The sequence below is a fragment of the Panthera leo genome, chromosome D1 (assembly GCF_018350215.1).
Source record: "Panthera leo isolate Ple1 chromosome D1, P.leo_Ple1_pat1.1, whole genome shotgun sequence".
Lineage (NCBI taxonomy): Eukaryota > Metazoa > Chordata > Mammalia > Carnivora > Felidae > Panthera > Panthera leo.
Window position 1 is genome coordinate 75,658,528 of NC_056688.1, and position 15,107 is coordinate 75,673,634.

The following is a 15,107-nucleotide window of genomic DNA, read 5'->3' on the forward strand; positions in this document are numbered from 1 at the left end:
CTCCCGCAGGAGCAAACCACCCTGCAACACTGGCTTTGCTTTAACAATAAAGTGTTACCAACATTCCTGAAGCTTAGGGTTCAGAGAAAAAAAGGCCACCGATCATTCCCACATCCTGACGTGATCATCTTAATTTGAGCTTCTGTTTTCTGTGTCTACACAGACGTGCTTCATGTAGTTACGATCCTAGTGTGCACACAGGATGCTCTTTTCACTTTGTCCTAAGAGCAGTCTCCGTTTTTACAGTCCTTTTCAAAGGCTGCAAAATAGGCAAATGTAGGTGTACCTCTGTTTGCTTAACCGTGTCTCTTGGACATTTCATCCGCTTCTGTTTCAAAGGTCAGGATTAATAATACTGCAGTGAACATCTTTCTCTGTAAAGCCTCTCCTCTCTTCGCGATTTTTCTGGGGGAGAGAGATCCCAGGGTGGGGTTAGGGATCCCGAGTGTAATGCCCTGTGCCCACCACCCGGCAGTTGGCATTTCTGCTGTCATTCAGAAAGATCACAGGAGCCCTCTGTGGGGTTTGTTCGGAACGTGGCTTAACACCCCAATTTCAGCTCTTGATTTTTCCCTCTCGTCCCCAGGCCCCCGGCTCTTCCTGTCCTGCCCCATCGATGTGGATGGCTCGAGGGTGTGGTTCACTGACTTGTGGAACTACTCAATTATCCCCTATCTCCTCGAAGCCGTCAGAGAAGGACTCCAGGTGAGGAACATACTTGCCACTGGCCTCAAAATCGGGGGTCATTTGGGTGACCAGATGAGTTGTTTTCATCTCCTCCTCTAGGGGTCTGACGTGGGGTGCCAACGCCTCACCGGCGAGGCCATCAGTCCAGCACAGAGTGGGACACACACTGAGCTGTAAATCTGGGCCCTGCCACTGTTATGTGGGACCCCAGGCAAGTTGTTCAGCCTCTGTGCCACAGTGCCCTCACTGATGGAAGAGGAGAATGATAATCCTCTGCCACGAAGGGTTATTGTGAGCGCTAAATGCGGTCATGGCCGGGAAGTGCTCAGCACAGTGCACAAGAAATGGAAGCATACCTGTGTGTAGCACTTCACAGTTTGCAAAGTATTCTCCTGTCTGCTGTTTGATTCAAGCCCTGCATTAGTCACGGGACTTGAGCAGAAAACATTTTTGGGTCTTCATTTTTCAGAAGAGGATAGTCGAGGCTCAAAGGGAATAAACGACTCACCCAAGAATATAAAAGTGAAACTTGAGGAATCTGGGATTGGAGTCCAGGCCTCTGGCTCGAATTCCAGGTTCTGAGGCCTCGACCCCGTGCACTTATACCTGTCCCAGGACCCCTCCCGGGTGACCCTGGGGCCCACAAGGCTGCAAGTCCTGGCCCTGCCGCGGCAGGAAGGCAACACCCTTTACTGCTCATTCAGCCCAGCATTGAATGCCAGGGGCTGAGCAGTAACTTGAAGCTTGCAGTGGTGCCCCTGTTGAGCCTGGAGGCCCCTGCAGCTTTCTTGCTGAGTTAACAGCAGGCATCAGGCACAACTGAACCAGCCGTGTCCCCAGGGGCTCCTCGGTGTCCTCCATACTGGGCAACGGGAGACACAAGGTGCTGTCGTGAGCCTGTGGGGGGTGTGGGAGGGGCACGCCCACATGCACGTATGGGGTAAAGCCCATTAACGGCTGCGGTCTGTGCTCGTCCCTTCTGTATGTTTGGCTGAGCCTGGCTGCTTTATGACGTGCAGCAGCACCTATGGTTTCAGAGGCGTTCAGGATGACGCCTTTATTCCCATGATCTGTTAGCACCACACACCCAAGCAGCCACGCAGTCACTCCTATTTTGTGGGGACCGTAGAAGCATCTTCCTACGTGCTGGATTCCTGATGCCTGTTTCGTTTCAGAAGCCCCTCTCTGTTCTCCATCAGGGGCCTCCGGGGGCTGTGGTGTCCCCTGCACCTCTGGGAGACCCACACTGCTCAAAAGCAGCAGGGGAGTTAGAAGTGGAGGAAGTGTACCGTTTCCTCTTATTCTTGCCTCACCTGTCAGTTGTCCATTTGCTGCTTCTTTGCTCCAAATCTGTCTTGTGATGAGGGATGGGGAGTAACTTCAGAGTGTGCTTGGAAGAACCCATGGGCTCTGTTGGGTAAGGGCCTCCTTTGCCCAAGGAGGCACAAACCAGCAGTGGGAAGGCCGTGCTGCAGCCCCGGACCACATACACATCAGCTGGCCCTTTGTCCTCACCAAGGATGGATATGCCAAGACGCCGCTCCCTTGGACCTGAATTTCAGAGAAGGCCTTCTGGGCATGGCTGTAAAGGTGGAGTCTGAACTCCCTTCCCTTCCTGGAGCTCACTGTGAAGGCACACTTGGCCTCTTTCCCACCGAGAGTGAGGAGGCAACAGGTTGAAAGAATTTGGGGACGGCTATAGAACAGTCCATTGGGGCAGGGAACAGAGACCTGCCACCATCTGATGGGACTCACCAGTTCAGTATGAGGCAAGAAAAGTCGCAGCTTCTCTGTGCTGTGAGGTCATTTATTTTTTTATTTTTTATTTTTTTAATTTTTTTTTAACGTTTATTTATTTTCGAGACAGAGACAGAGCATGAATGGGGGGAGGGTCAGAGAGAGAGGGAGACACAGAATCGGAAGCAGGCTCCAGGCTCCGAGCTGTCAGCACAGAGCCCGACGCAGGGCTCGAACTCGTGAACCACAAGACCTGAGCCAAAGTCGGGCACTCAACCGACTGAGCCACCCAGGCGCCCCTGTGAGGTCATTTAAAAGACAATCTTTTAAGAGTGTGGGAGCTACCAGGGGGAGGCAGCCAGAGTTAGCATTTTCATTTTACCAAATTGCTCAAAAGTGAGCCATCTTGCCTGTGACCTCATCCTGAGGAGCCAAAGGAAAACCCACAGAATCTGCTGGTTCATGAGGAAACCTGGTGTGTTCTTCATGCCTCTGGTTTTGAAGGAAAAGGCTGCTGACGTTTATTGAGGGCCTGCTACTTGCTGGGCACCGTGCGAGGGGCCTGATGTGCACGCTCTCATTTAGTTCTAACAGCTCAGCGAGTATACCTCATAAACGAGACCAGGCTCACAAGAGTTTTTGACTGTTACCCAGGTTCACACAGTGGGGTATGATGCACCAGCATTAGAGCCAGGTCTGGCTGACCCCTCCATTACTTCTCTGATTTGCAGGCTGTCTCGAGGACCCCCATAACTCCCAGAAGCCTCAGGTGGCTCAGGGAACAAAGTGTTGTGTTTTATACAATGGTTTTCTACGTGAGATGGCATGTGACAAAAGGGTTCCTCGATCTTTTTTTTTTTTTAATTTTTTTTAATGTTTATTTTTGAGAGAGAACACAAGCAGGGGAAGGGCAGAGAGAGAGAAGACGACACAGAATCTAAAGCAGGCTCCAGGCTCTGAGCTGTCCGCACAGAGCCCGATGCGGAGCTCAAACTCATGGGCTGCAAGATCCTGACCTGAACCAAAGTTGGACACTTAACCGACTGAGCCGCCCAGATGCCCCAAGGATTCCTCTATCTTAGAAAAAGTTTGATTCCCTACTGTCCTTCGTGTTACCTTGAGTCCACGCTTACTGTGTGCTGGGCGCCGTGTGGGGTCATCGGCTCCTCACCTGCCCCTGCAGAGTGAGTGTCATGGCCATGAGGGGAGTGCGCTGCAGAGTCAGAAGGCTCACAGAGGCCCAGCTTTTAGTTCCCAGTGTCTCGGCCCACAGTTCCTGAGCCAGTGGGCACGGCAGGCTCCTCCCTGCCTTGGGGCAAGTGCATGGCCCATCTGTCTGTCTCTCTTTCCATCTGTCTCTGCTGCTTCCCAGAGCTGCCTCGGGGCTCTGCAGTGGGGCCGAGGAGCTTTTATGATAATTCCTGTGCTTGCCACGCTACTTACCCAACCATTCATCACCTGGTCTTGAACATGTCTAGTGGCAAGTGTGGAGGCTTGTAAAAATATTTTCTGTTCTCGCAGATGATGTTCACATGCGCCTGATGTACGTTTGTCTTATGACTCAGTTCCCAGTCCTGTTACCCTTTGGAGCTGTCACTGTTAACATTTGCCAAAGTGTCCCAAGTCTACAGAGCAGCTCAGAAGACCTGCGTCCCTCTGGTGGCCCCGGGGGGGAGAGCTTTGGGCCATTTATCAGATAGCCCAATCTGCTCTGAGACCCTGGGCAAGTCTCCTGTCTGTAAGCCTCAGGTTCCCTGTCTGTGATCTGAAAAGCTTAGACTAGAAGTATTTTCTCGTATTTTCTCCAGCGGTCTTCTGTGGAGCCCAGAAGGTGCTCAGATTCCTCGGTGGTGGGGAAGAGTAAATATTTGAAAAACCACTGGGCCATATTATGTCTAAGGGCTTGATGAGCTCCACATCCCGGCCTCTGTTGCTCTGCAGCCCGGAGCCTCTCCTCCTCCAGACTGGCTCCAGAAGTAAGGGTCTGGTTCAGCCTCACCCAGGAGGTCTGGCTTGGGAAAGCTGGTCCAATCCTCCCTTTGGAGGGGGAAGCTTCTAAACATTGCAGGAATGTTTCTAATCGAGACCAACCTTCTTCAGTTCTGAATACCCCCCACACGCGGGTGTGTTCCCTCCCTCCCCAGCATGCACGCACGTGTACACACGCACTTTCCTTCAAGTGATCCCTTCTCACTCAGACTATGAGTTGCCTTTAGAACACCAGACTGAATGCTCAGGCCCGAGACTCACCATTGCCCCAGGGTTAAGGAAGGTTGAGTGACAGGGTCAGAGCGCTAGACGGGAGGGGTGCTAGCGTCTGAGAAAGCAGTGAGGTCACAGGAGGCTGTGTATGTGTGTGCTGAGTGCAGAAGGAGCCAGTGGCTGACGGGGAGAGATGGGTAAGCGCCTCTGCCCTGCACGCAGGGCGGGCGGCTTCCCGGCAAATCATACGTAAAGGTCACAGGTGCCTTAGGCAATGGTGAGTCAGCCAAGTTGACACGTCCTTGTCTGGTGGACAGTCTGGTCTGCATCTCTCTGCTCCGGGTTTGGCTGAGTCACGTGGCTCTCGCTGATACCGAGGGGTTCAGAGTGGAGTCATTCAGGAGGGCTGGAGAGGGGAAAGGCCCAGACAAGGAAACTGAGGTCCTAGGTCTAATCCAGCTCCGCCCCATAACCTTCCACAGCTGGTGCTTCTGTCTAGTCCCCGACTTCCCCATCCGGTCAGTGAGGCTAGGTGACCCCAGTTCCTTCCAGCCGGGGCAACCTATGACTTGTAAAGATGTGGTTTTGTCAGAGCTCGGCTCTGTTCTGTTAGCCAGTCCTCTCTCCCCTCTCCACTGGGAGAGCAGAGGGAGCAGACAGGCTGGGGGCTGGGGGCAGTTTCACTCCAGTGCCCCCTGCACCATTGTGGTTCAGGAGTCTTCGGTCTTTATACCCGTGGTCCCCTGGAGAAGGGGGCGTCTTCCAGAGCCATAGCCGGCACCACGCTGGGCGAGCACATCTACCCCATCTCCTTAGACTCAGTGCTGCGTGGAGGCGGACAGACTTGGACTCCAGTTCTGCTGTCTTTCCTCCCTGGGCCTGTCCCGTCATCTGGGAGACTCGGGTCGTAGGGTCGTCCCTGGAAACCACATGGTAGTTAAACAAGATATTCGTAAAGCGCCGCTGGCACACCGTAACCTATGAGATGTGGCCGCGGTGCCGGCGTTACAGAGAAAGGATGGAGACAACACCTAGCCTTGCCACATTCAGAGCCCGGCCTTGGGAGGTGCTGCAGCCTGGGCTTCTGTCCTTGAAAGAGTATATGTGTCTCTTGACATTGCTCGTAGAAGTCACTGGAAGGGGCACCTGCCTGGGCAGCTCAGCCTGTTAAGCGTCCAACACGCGATTTTGGCTCGGGTCATGATCTCACAGTTCGTGGGATCGAGCCCCACGTCAGGCTCGGCACTGACAGCACGAGGCCTGCTTGGGATTCTCTGCCCCTCCCCTGCTCACATGCTTGCTGACACCCACACCCACTCACTCTCCCTAAATAAATAAATAAACAAACAAATAAATATTTTTGAAAGTCACTAGAATAGTTGTATCAGTATTTAAAGCTTAAGAAAAGGCCTTGAATTGCTCATGTAGTTTTCTGTTTTAAGAGCAAATTAGTTATTAGTTTGGAAGGATACATGAGAGAGAGATTTAAAATTCCAACGCCTATGTGTAACCTCTGTTAACAGTCTGCTGTTTTGAAAGTGACCAGCGCTGCTATAGAGGGCCTCGGAGAGTCCGACCTGCTTCAGGAAATGGGGTTTTCTCAAACCAGGGCTGTTTGCGACCCCTCCTGTGGTGTTGATGCCCAGCACTCGATCTGTGTGGGAGGTCATCTTTGCAGAGGGGTGTACCGAATGGGATACTAGAACCGGCCTGTGTGAGCTGATGGTCAACACCTCCTTCCAACTCCAGGTTCAGTGATACCATACTGGTAGTTTGAAATTGGCCGTAGTAGGTCTATTTATACCACAGAAATTGGCAAACGCTTCAAATTACATGGTGGTCGTTCCCCCACCCCGGTGGCTACTTTTCGGATTAGGTCAGCAAAGCTTAAAGCTTAGGGTGACACGGTGAGGCAGTGGCAGAGCTAAGAGGTGAACCCAGGTCAGCCAAACTCCAAAGTTGGCGCCTTTGACCCCCAACCCCCCCCCCAGGTCATGTTGCCTTCAGTCTTAGTACATCGAACTGTGTGTGCCTTGGGTGACCTCCTTAAGGTAGAATTCTGGAAGTGGAATTGTGCCATCAGGGAAGGCATAACGCTGGGCTTGAGGAGTTTTTCAGATGACTGCTACACCAGGCCTGCAGAAGAGGTCTCCAGCCACACCCAGACTATTCCTTCTTTGCCTGTTTTCAGCTCTACGGAAGGCGGGCCCCCTGGGAGGATCCTGCCAAGTGGGTGATGGAGACCTACCCCTGGGCAGCCAGCCCACAGCAACACGAGTGGCCCCCCCTGCTGCAGCTCCGGCCTGAGGACGTCGGCTTTGATGGCTACTCCATACCTCGGGAAGGGTCTGCGAGCAAGCAGGTGCCCCCCAGTGACGCTGAAGGAGACCCGCTGGTGAGTCCTCCGCTCCCGGAGCACTACTGTGTATCCATCATCATGCAAGGCATGCTGGGAATACAGACATGACCGAGCCCGGGTCTTGCTTTGGAAGGCCAGACCCATCCCAAGATTAGTCACATTTTTGCCAATATTTTCTTCTATGGTGTCAGTTTTTCACTGTCCTTTAACCCTCTGAAATGTGTTCTGGTATAAGGTAAAAGGTTAAGAATTTGATCCCCCTCCCCCCAAACATCCCCGTACCACTCTTTGCCTTCTGATCTGAGTGCCATCTTTATCAAGTACTGTCCTTCTCCATTTATCTCTCCCCCTAGTAACGGAGCAGAGGCAGGGAAGATTCCTAAGGAGCAGAAGCCCAAGCCAACTGATCAGGAGCACAGGCAGGGAGAGGTTTGAGGGCAGGAAGGACTCGCAAAGGACAGGGAGGTCTGAATACGGGTCCCAAGGCCAGTGATATGAGTTAAGCCTTTAACACCGCCTAAGTTTCTTATTTACCCCCACCACTGCTAAAGCAAATAAAGGTCCTTTGAGAAGAACCTGGACCAGAGACGATAACACTATAATTACAGTGTTCCCTGCCTATGAGACCCGTACATAGTCCTACTGCGAAATTACATCTAATAAATCAAAAGCTCCATAAAAGAAGGTGGAAGCACATATCCCAGAGCCTCCCATACTTAAATGACCATTATCATGCCTTCAGTTTACCCTTAAGCTACCTTGGCAGCTAAGGCAAAAGGAAAAACACAGCAGAGAATATTACTTGCATTACTTAATGAAAGAACATATTCATAAGGGATGCAGCAGGATTAAAAGGCAGCTAACGTGTTGTTTTATGCCTGATGACTAACTGATTTGCTAGATAAAAATAACAATAGCTGCTTTGGCTTGTCTGCCATCCTCCCGACTGGCAGCAAGGAGCTGTGGTCCTGTGGAGACTTTTTAAACAGGATCTCTGTTCTAAATGGTGTTATTATTTGTTATATGCACGACCTCATTTACAGCGTTGACAAACAACAGTGTTGCAGAAGAAAGGATTCGGCTTGAAGAAGCCGTTTCTAACATTAACGATGGCTGAAAGCCAGAGTCATGGCGAGCTTTTTGTGGCTGCAGGCTCATGAGATCTTCCCTCAGGAATAAAAGAGAACTTAGGAGATATCTAGAGGGAGGAATGGCTCCCTCATCCCCAGACCCTCTTTTCTTACCCAGGAATATTTGTGTCCCTGATTAAACCTGAGGGGACTTAGGTAAAACCCAGAGCTCTTGGAACAGTTACCCAGAATTCTCCCTCCAACCCCGGGCCCTCAGAAGGGAGTTGTGCCAGCTCCATTCCCCCCACTTTATAGTTGCTGTTTCTCCCTGCCCAGCGCCAGAGATCTCTGTTAGAATAGCTCTCTTGTGTCCTGGTCTGTCTCCCTCATGAGACTGAGACCTCCAAGAGAACAGGACTGACTGGTTTTTGCTCCAGAACACCTGCTGTAAGTGCCGGGGGTGGGGGTGGGGGGGTTGATGAGTGAGGAATCACGGCCGCGAAGGATCGTCCATGGTGCCACAGCTCCATCTCTTCCCCCCTCGCGGCTTTGCGGGTAGGCACCAGCAGATGGTGTTCCCGTGCCCTGGCTCACCCTAGGATGCCGCACAGCATCCTGAGGGCCAGCTGGCGAGGAAGCAGCTGGATTTCCTGCCCAGCTGCATCACGTCCTGGCCTTAGCTCAGAGAGACCCTACTTTCCAACTTACTTGCTACATAGAACATAAAATACCCAATTGGCGGTTGCAAGTAAGTTCCCAGTTCCCCCCTTCACTCCTAAACAAATGACCAATAGAGTATAGACCAGGGAAGGTTGGAGGAACACCCTTCAAGCTCTTTAAGGCAAAGGATGGCACTTGCAGATCTCGTGTATTGAGCACTTAACCAGGCGCCGGGCCCTATTCTGAGGGTCTGATGCACATCACGTCATCTTGTTCCCTATTTCAACCCTCTGAGACATGGGCGCTATTGTTCTCTCCACTCTATCGATGAGGAACTGGTGGCTCAGGTATCTTAGGTAATTGTTCGGAGTTCTCTGACTTGGAATCCAGGTTTCTGTGTGCCTCGTGGCTCTGCTTGTAACCGGTGCAGACCTTTCTCTCCCGTGGCGGCCTTGACAGGAGTGGGCACACGGCCGGCTCCGGGCTGCCCTCTGGCCAGAGCCAGATGCACCCGTGGGCTGGATGCTCCCTGAATGGGGAGCCGTGTGCGTCATATGTCAGCAGCAGGGACGCTGGACTGGCCTCTTTATCCAGTTTGAGGCCCGTGTTTGAGTAAGGTGTGTCCCTTCCAAATAAAAAATAAATCCTGTGTTCATAGACGACTTCCTATTTTGTTTTCTGTGCTCTACATATGTGAACTTAATCCACACCATAATGTTGTGGGACAGGTACGATTATTGTTCGCCTGTGGCCAGTGAAGAAACTAAGGCACAAAAAGGCTGAGTAACTTACCCATGCTTATGCAACTAGTAAGTGGTAAAGACAGGATTTGAACCCTGGAAGCGTGGCCCATAGCCCACACCTGTGTCCACAGCCCCCACTATGGGCGGCAACCCGGAGCAAGTGTGGAGGAGGTAACGTGAGCTTGGAAAAGGCCAGAGGTGGGCAGCTGCCAGACTGAAAGCTGCTCATGCTCTCCCTCTCTCCCCAGATGAACATGCTGATGAGGCTGCAGGAGGCGGCCAACTACTCCAGCCCCCAGAGCTATGACAGCGACTCCAACAGCAACAGCCATCACGATGATATCCTGGACTCGTCCCTAGAGTCTACTCTGTGACAGGGGCCAGCCATGGAGCCCGCCCACCTCCCCCCGTCCTTGCCCTGCTCCACCTGCGTCCCCTGCACCATCCTGAACATGCCCTCCTGAGCCAGCCCCACCCCCCCCCCCCCCCCCCCCGGCCGCAGCGTGAGAGCTGCAGGGATACCCAGACCCCTCATCCTCCAGCCTTGGCCCCGGGTGCAGGCCTCCCGGGCCGGCCGCCTTGGGACCGCTTCCTTCCACAGTGAGAACTGCACTATCTTCCGTTTATTTTAATTATCGTTTGCCTTGTTGCTGTGACCTCCCTAAGACACTGAAGATACTTCTCGGGAAAGGATCGTCACCGTTGAAATGAAAATATTATAAAAGAAAAAAAAAAAAAAAGGAAACCAAGAACCCACTAGAAGCTCTGAAACCAAACAGCATCCTGCCAAGGAGCTGCCCTGGGCAGAAGAGGCCGGAACCAAGCTGGAAATGTGGACTCCCTAGCTTCCACTCAGCACAGAAACCGCAACCGGGTGGTGTCGCCAGCACCCCCGCATCTGCCTCCCCGCCTTCGACCCCGCCGACCCCGGAAGAGAACTGTGTTAACTAGGGCACTACAGAGCTACAACACAGGGAAACCTTAGGGAAAAGCAAAGCGCGCTTGCTGTTTTGTTTTGCTTTTTTAAATGGTGCTCTCCTTACCCGAGAGGTATTTTGCCTGTTCCAGTTCAACCACACCTTTCAGATCCGTCAGCCTCCAGTCGATCCCTACGCGTGAGCGGTGCGTGCACGAGCCGATGTGGCCGCGACGCAGACAGCACGTGTCTACTTCCTCCTCCTCTAGAAATGAATCAGGTTTTTCTTTCTGCAAACACTGTGTACAGTGAGAATTGGTCTATTTTGGAGAACTGGTTACCCCTTTGCCAGTGAGGTTGAGTTTCCCCCTTTCTGACTCTTTGATTTTGAAGATTTCCCCCCACCCCCCAACCCCAGCCCCCCCCCCCCCCCCCCTTTGGTCAGAATCAGTCCTTTGGTGAAAGAAAGAACCGCAGGAGTTGAGTTTCGGTTTGGTCCTGCTGAGTTCTGGTTTTTCAGTTGTCCATCCTCACGGTTTTACACCTCGCCGCCTCCTGCTGTGGCCGGGGGGTGGTTGTGTCCTTCCTGGTGGACCAGGACCCCATCCTCCACGCGTGGGTGAGCCGGGACCTTGCCTTTCCTTCTCGTCCTTGAGGCTTCAGAACGCACATTGACACCTCAGGCGTGCCAGCCCCAGCCTCAGGTGGGGGTGCTGAGGTCACCTCGCAAAAGACTTGCACTTTCCTCAGAACCAACGCGACGCAACTCAGCAAGGGGCCGGCGGCCGCTCCTTTCCAGAAGCCCCGGCCTCTGTCCGGACGAGTCTTGCCTGACCTCTTCGGTGCTGACCTTCCCAAAGCGATGCCTTACTGGTTTTGTACTAACCGTGTTCATTTACAAGTGTTGTGCCTGCCTGGGGTCCATTTTTTGTTTTCCCCATCAGCAAACAGGGCTAAAAAGTCATCTACCCATTAGGAGGACTCAAGTTGCTGTGACTTTTCTCATCCAAAAGACTCATTTGTGTGGATGTGTGACCATGAGAAAAAGAAGAAAAAAAAAAAAAAGAAAAGCATTTTTTTTTTTTTTTTTTTTTAGGTTCTTCTCAGTCTCCAGCTAACACTCTGACTGGACAATGATCTGTCTTGTGCAGGAAAAGGCAAAAGTTCCTACAAGTTCACATGACATTGCTGATACATACCCTGCTAGTATGCGTCTTCAACATACTGGTATTTTCTTTACGGAGAGTGGTAAATCTTTAAGTTGTTTGTTTCTGCTTTATAAAAAGAATCTTTATTGGACCCCAGTGGGGTGTCTCTGTTAATGATCAGGGTTTTTATTCCATCTTTCCCATTCCTATTTCTGAAGGCCCATCTCTATACACTTTCATTTTCTTATCACAAGAACTTGACCTGAAACTGCTCACATGATATTGGACGACACCATTTTCTTCCTCCTTAAAGGAAAAGGAGAATGTGTCCCACTAGCTGGTGAACGGAAAACCTCTCCGTGCCGACCTTGCTTTAGTCACCGTAAACTCAGACTCTCTTGTGCGCAGGCTTCATTAGCTATCTGGGTGTGTGTGTCTTGTTCTGTTGGGTTTTTTTTGTTTTTTTTTTTCCATAAAAATTTGAAACCATGAATTTAGCCTGTGACCACGGGCCACACCCTGAGCCTTCTGGTAAACCTGAAGAGTGGTCCTTCTCAATCTGTTTCCCAACGATGACCTTACACGCTCATACTGTGAATTTGGGAGGAGGTAAAATGGACTTCTCCTTGGGGGCAGTTTTCCCAGTCACCTTGTGAGTAGACACCTGTCAATATTGTTTGAAAGTTTTTAACTTTTTTTTTTTTTTTTTCTTTTTTAGTGATACCTTCTCTTTCTCTTCTCCCCTCTCCTACAGACTTCCCTCCCACTGGGTCCAGGCTCAGAACCAAGATCTCTGTCCCTGGTGCTGCCTGACTAGTGACTGGTGATTTCAAGTAGCGTAGCCCTTGTGTGATTCACAACTCGGTGTCCTTCCTAAAGTTTCGGGAAGCAGGGTTGTCTGATATGCACAATTCTTATTTTGGCCATATTTTACTTTAGTGTCACTCACCTTTGACAAAGTGGCTTTGTACTCATTTAGGGCTCTGTCCAAAATGCTTCCATTTTGCCTTTTTCTACAGTTAGGCTAATCTTGAAATGTATGAAATTCTATGCAACATTTATGTTGAGTTACCAATGGAAGCCAAAAGTCTTCTTCCCAAACTGCCAAGAATTATACAGGCCATAAATGAGAGGGGAATATCTTTTAATTTAAATTTGGGGGTGGGGTAAGGGTGGGACAAGGAACGAGACTTACCTAGACCTTTGTTGTGTCTTGGGGACATTTTTTATTTTACTGTTGATGCTTCAACTTCAAAATTCTGTGTATTCAAATTTGATCGTGGCGAATCTACTTCAAAAGGAAAAACTAATCCAACTTTGTGGATATTAAATGGAAGGTTTGCTGTTTTAATCTAGTTTCCAGTGGAGCAGTTTATGAAATATGTCCTATAAGATGTACATTTTTTCATTGTAACATAGAAATTGTAAATAATTGATTAAAGTGCTGCATTTTGATGAATTTTTTCTAGCCATTTTTAAAGAGAAAACTAGGAATTGAGTATTTTGTGTACGGTATGTTTCCTTCCTCCTTCCCTCCCTCCCTCCCTATTTAATTTTCATTTGTCATGAGGTTTTTGGATTTGCCAATGATCTACTGGAGATCATGCCCCACGTCATAGAGAATAAAGCTGATGATTGTACCAGTCTTAAATTATTCATGATTCAATAAAATTGATGCTTATTTATTCAGATTCGTGGTTTGGCTTTTCTGTGCTGGAGCAAGTCCTTGTCAGAGTTCAATTTCATTCCAACAGGAAGCCATTCTTCCTTGGGTACAGCAAACAGGGAGAGCCCAAAACACTTGCAAAACTAGCTTTGCCGCTATGTCATCAACACCCTACCTCTTCTCAGTTTCTCATCTAAGTGACTACTTGTGTGGCGCTTTTTGGAAATGTAAAGCTCCAGACTCCTCTCCACCTTTATGAATCATTGAGGATCTTGTGGAAATGAAGATTCCGATTTGGTGGGTCCAGAGTGGGGCCAGGTTCTTAATTTCTAACCTCCTTCTAGGCAGCGCCAGTGCTGTGGGCCCTACACCACACCTCGAGCAGCAAGCTATATCAGTCTCCAGCTGGACCCCCGGTCAACTCCTTGGCACAAGAAAGATTTTTTTTTTTTTTAATGTATTGAGAACCTATTAATGGTCAACTTGCTTTCCCAAGTGCCCCAATATAACCTGCAAAATGACCCCGAGGAGGTAAATATTCTTCCATTTTACAAATGAAAAAAAAACAGGCTCAGAGAAAACAACTTGCCAAGGATCCTGTCGGCTAAGAGGTGTGGGAGTTGGGAGTTTCAGCCGCATCTTCCAAATCCATATCCTGCCTCTCTGGGCCGCCTCTGAGGGGCCCCATTCCACGCAGCAGCTGGCGTGCATTGCAGAGCACAGGCGGTGGGAGATGATATCACGCCTTAGCATTCACGTTTAATAGCAACAACAAAAATTTTAAAGGCTTGAAGTGAGGCCTTTGGTTTTGCTCTGAACCCGATTCTACACAGCTAGCTCAACTGCTAGCCATGTGAGGTGTCCAACTCCTAAGGCACCGCTCCTATAATGCACCGCAGTGGCCCAGCCAGGGAGAGAGAATCCAGATGTTTAGCAGAGGCAGTTTTAAATGCCGGTCGAAAAAAACGAAGGGGAGCTGGTACAGTGGTCTGGCAACTAGATATCCTGGTTTCTAAGCGTTTCCACATCAAATATTCTACCCGTGGCTACACAATCGTTTCTGATGTTCTCTAGGAAATGGGGTCGGCATATATAAAGGACGTGATTAGCTGGAGGACTTCAAAAAGGAAGAAGGAACGGAGCTGTGCATTGAAGTCTTTCCTGTGTGCTGGACGCCGTACCAAGAACCTCACTTCATCACGCACAGTCATAGCACTTCCAAGAGGTGGGCGCTCTAGACTCCGTTTCACAGGGAGAAATCCGAGGCTGAGTAACGTTACAGGACTTACCGTATTGTAGAAATGGAGTTCTCGGTGTGTCTGGTTCTAAAACCCCCGCCCTTTGTGCCACATGATGCTAGTCTCTTAGGTTGGACTTTGAGGGGGAGGTTTACACATCCTTTCCGCGCCTGTTACTTATTGCTGTGTAACAAATCACCCTCAGAATTTAGCAGCTTCAGGCAATGAACATCTTCTCTCAGTTTGTGTGAAGCAGATGTGGCGTGGCTGGGTCATCTGATTCGGAGTTTCTCACAAGGCTGCCATCAGCACGTCTTAAATATTTACAAGGAATATTCAAAAGCAGGAACTATAGACAGCATCGTTTATTTTAATTTTTAAGTAATCCCTACTCCCAACATGGGGCTCGCATTGACACCCCCAAGATTGAGAGTCACATGCTCCACCCACTAAGCTAGCCAGGCACCCCAGAAATCGTATTTAATTATAAAATGTCAAATGTTTTCCTGTGTAGGAGGCAGATCAAGTGCCTGTCACCACTTAATATCACAGTAGAGACCGTAATCAGTGGAGTGAAGCAAAAGGAATAGAAAGGAAAAAAATTACCCTTTTTGTTCACAGATGACACTATGCAGTTAGATAATCTGAAAGAATTCACAGATTATTAGAAATAATGAGTTG

At 50.1% G+C, this 15,107-nt stretch overlaps 1 protein-coding gene across 2 annotated transcripts in view; it reads left to right on the plus strand.

Moving 5' to 3' along the window:
• NAV2 (neuron navigator 2) overlaps positions 1-9,937 on the plus strand; it is a 324,049-nt gene extending 314,112 nt beyond the window's left edge. For both annotated transcript variants that reach the window (XM_042904228.1, XM_042904227.1), the window contains 3 exons: positions 587-705; positions 6,818-7,021; positions 9,707-9,937. In XM_042904228.1, coding sequence (XP_042760162.1) covers positions 587-705; positions 6,818-7,021; positions 9,707-9,832 — 449 coding nt within the window. In that variant the 3' untranslated portion in view covers positions 9,833-9,937. The remainder of the gene's footprint in view (positions 1-586; positions 706-6,817; positions 7,022-9,706) is intronic.
• Positions 9,938-15,107: the final 5,170 nt, after the last annotated feature.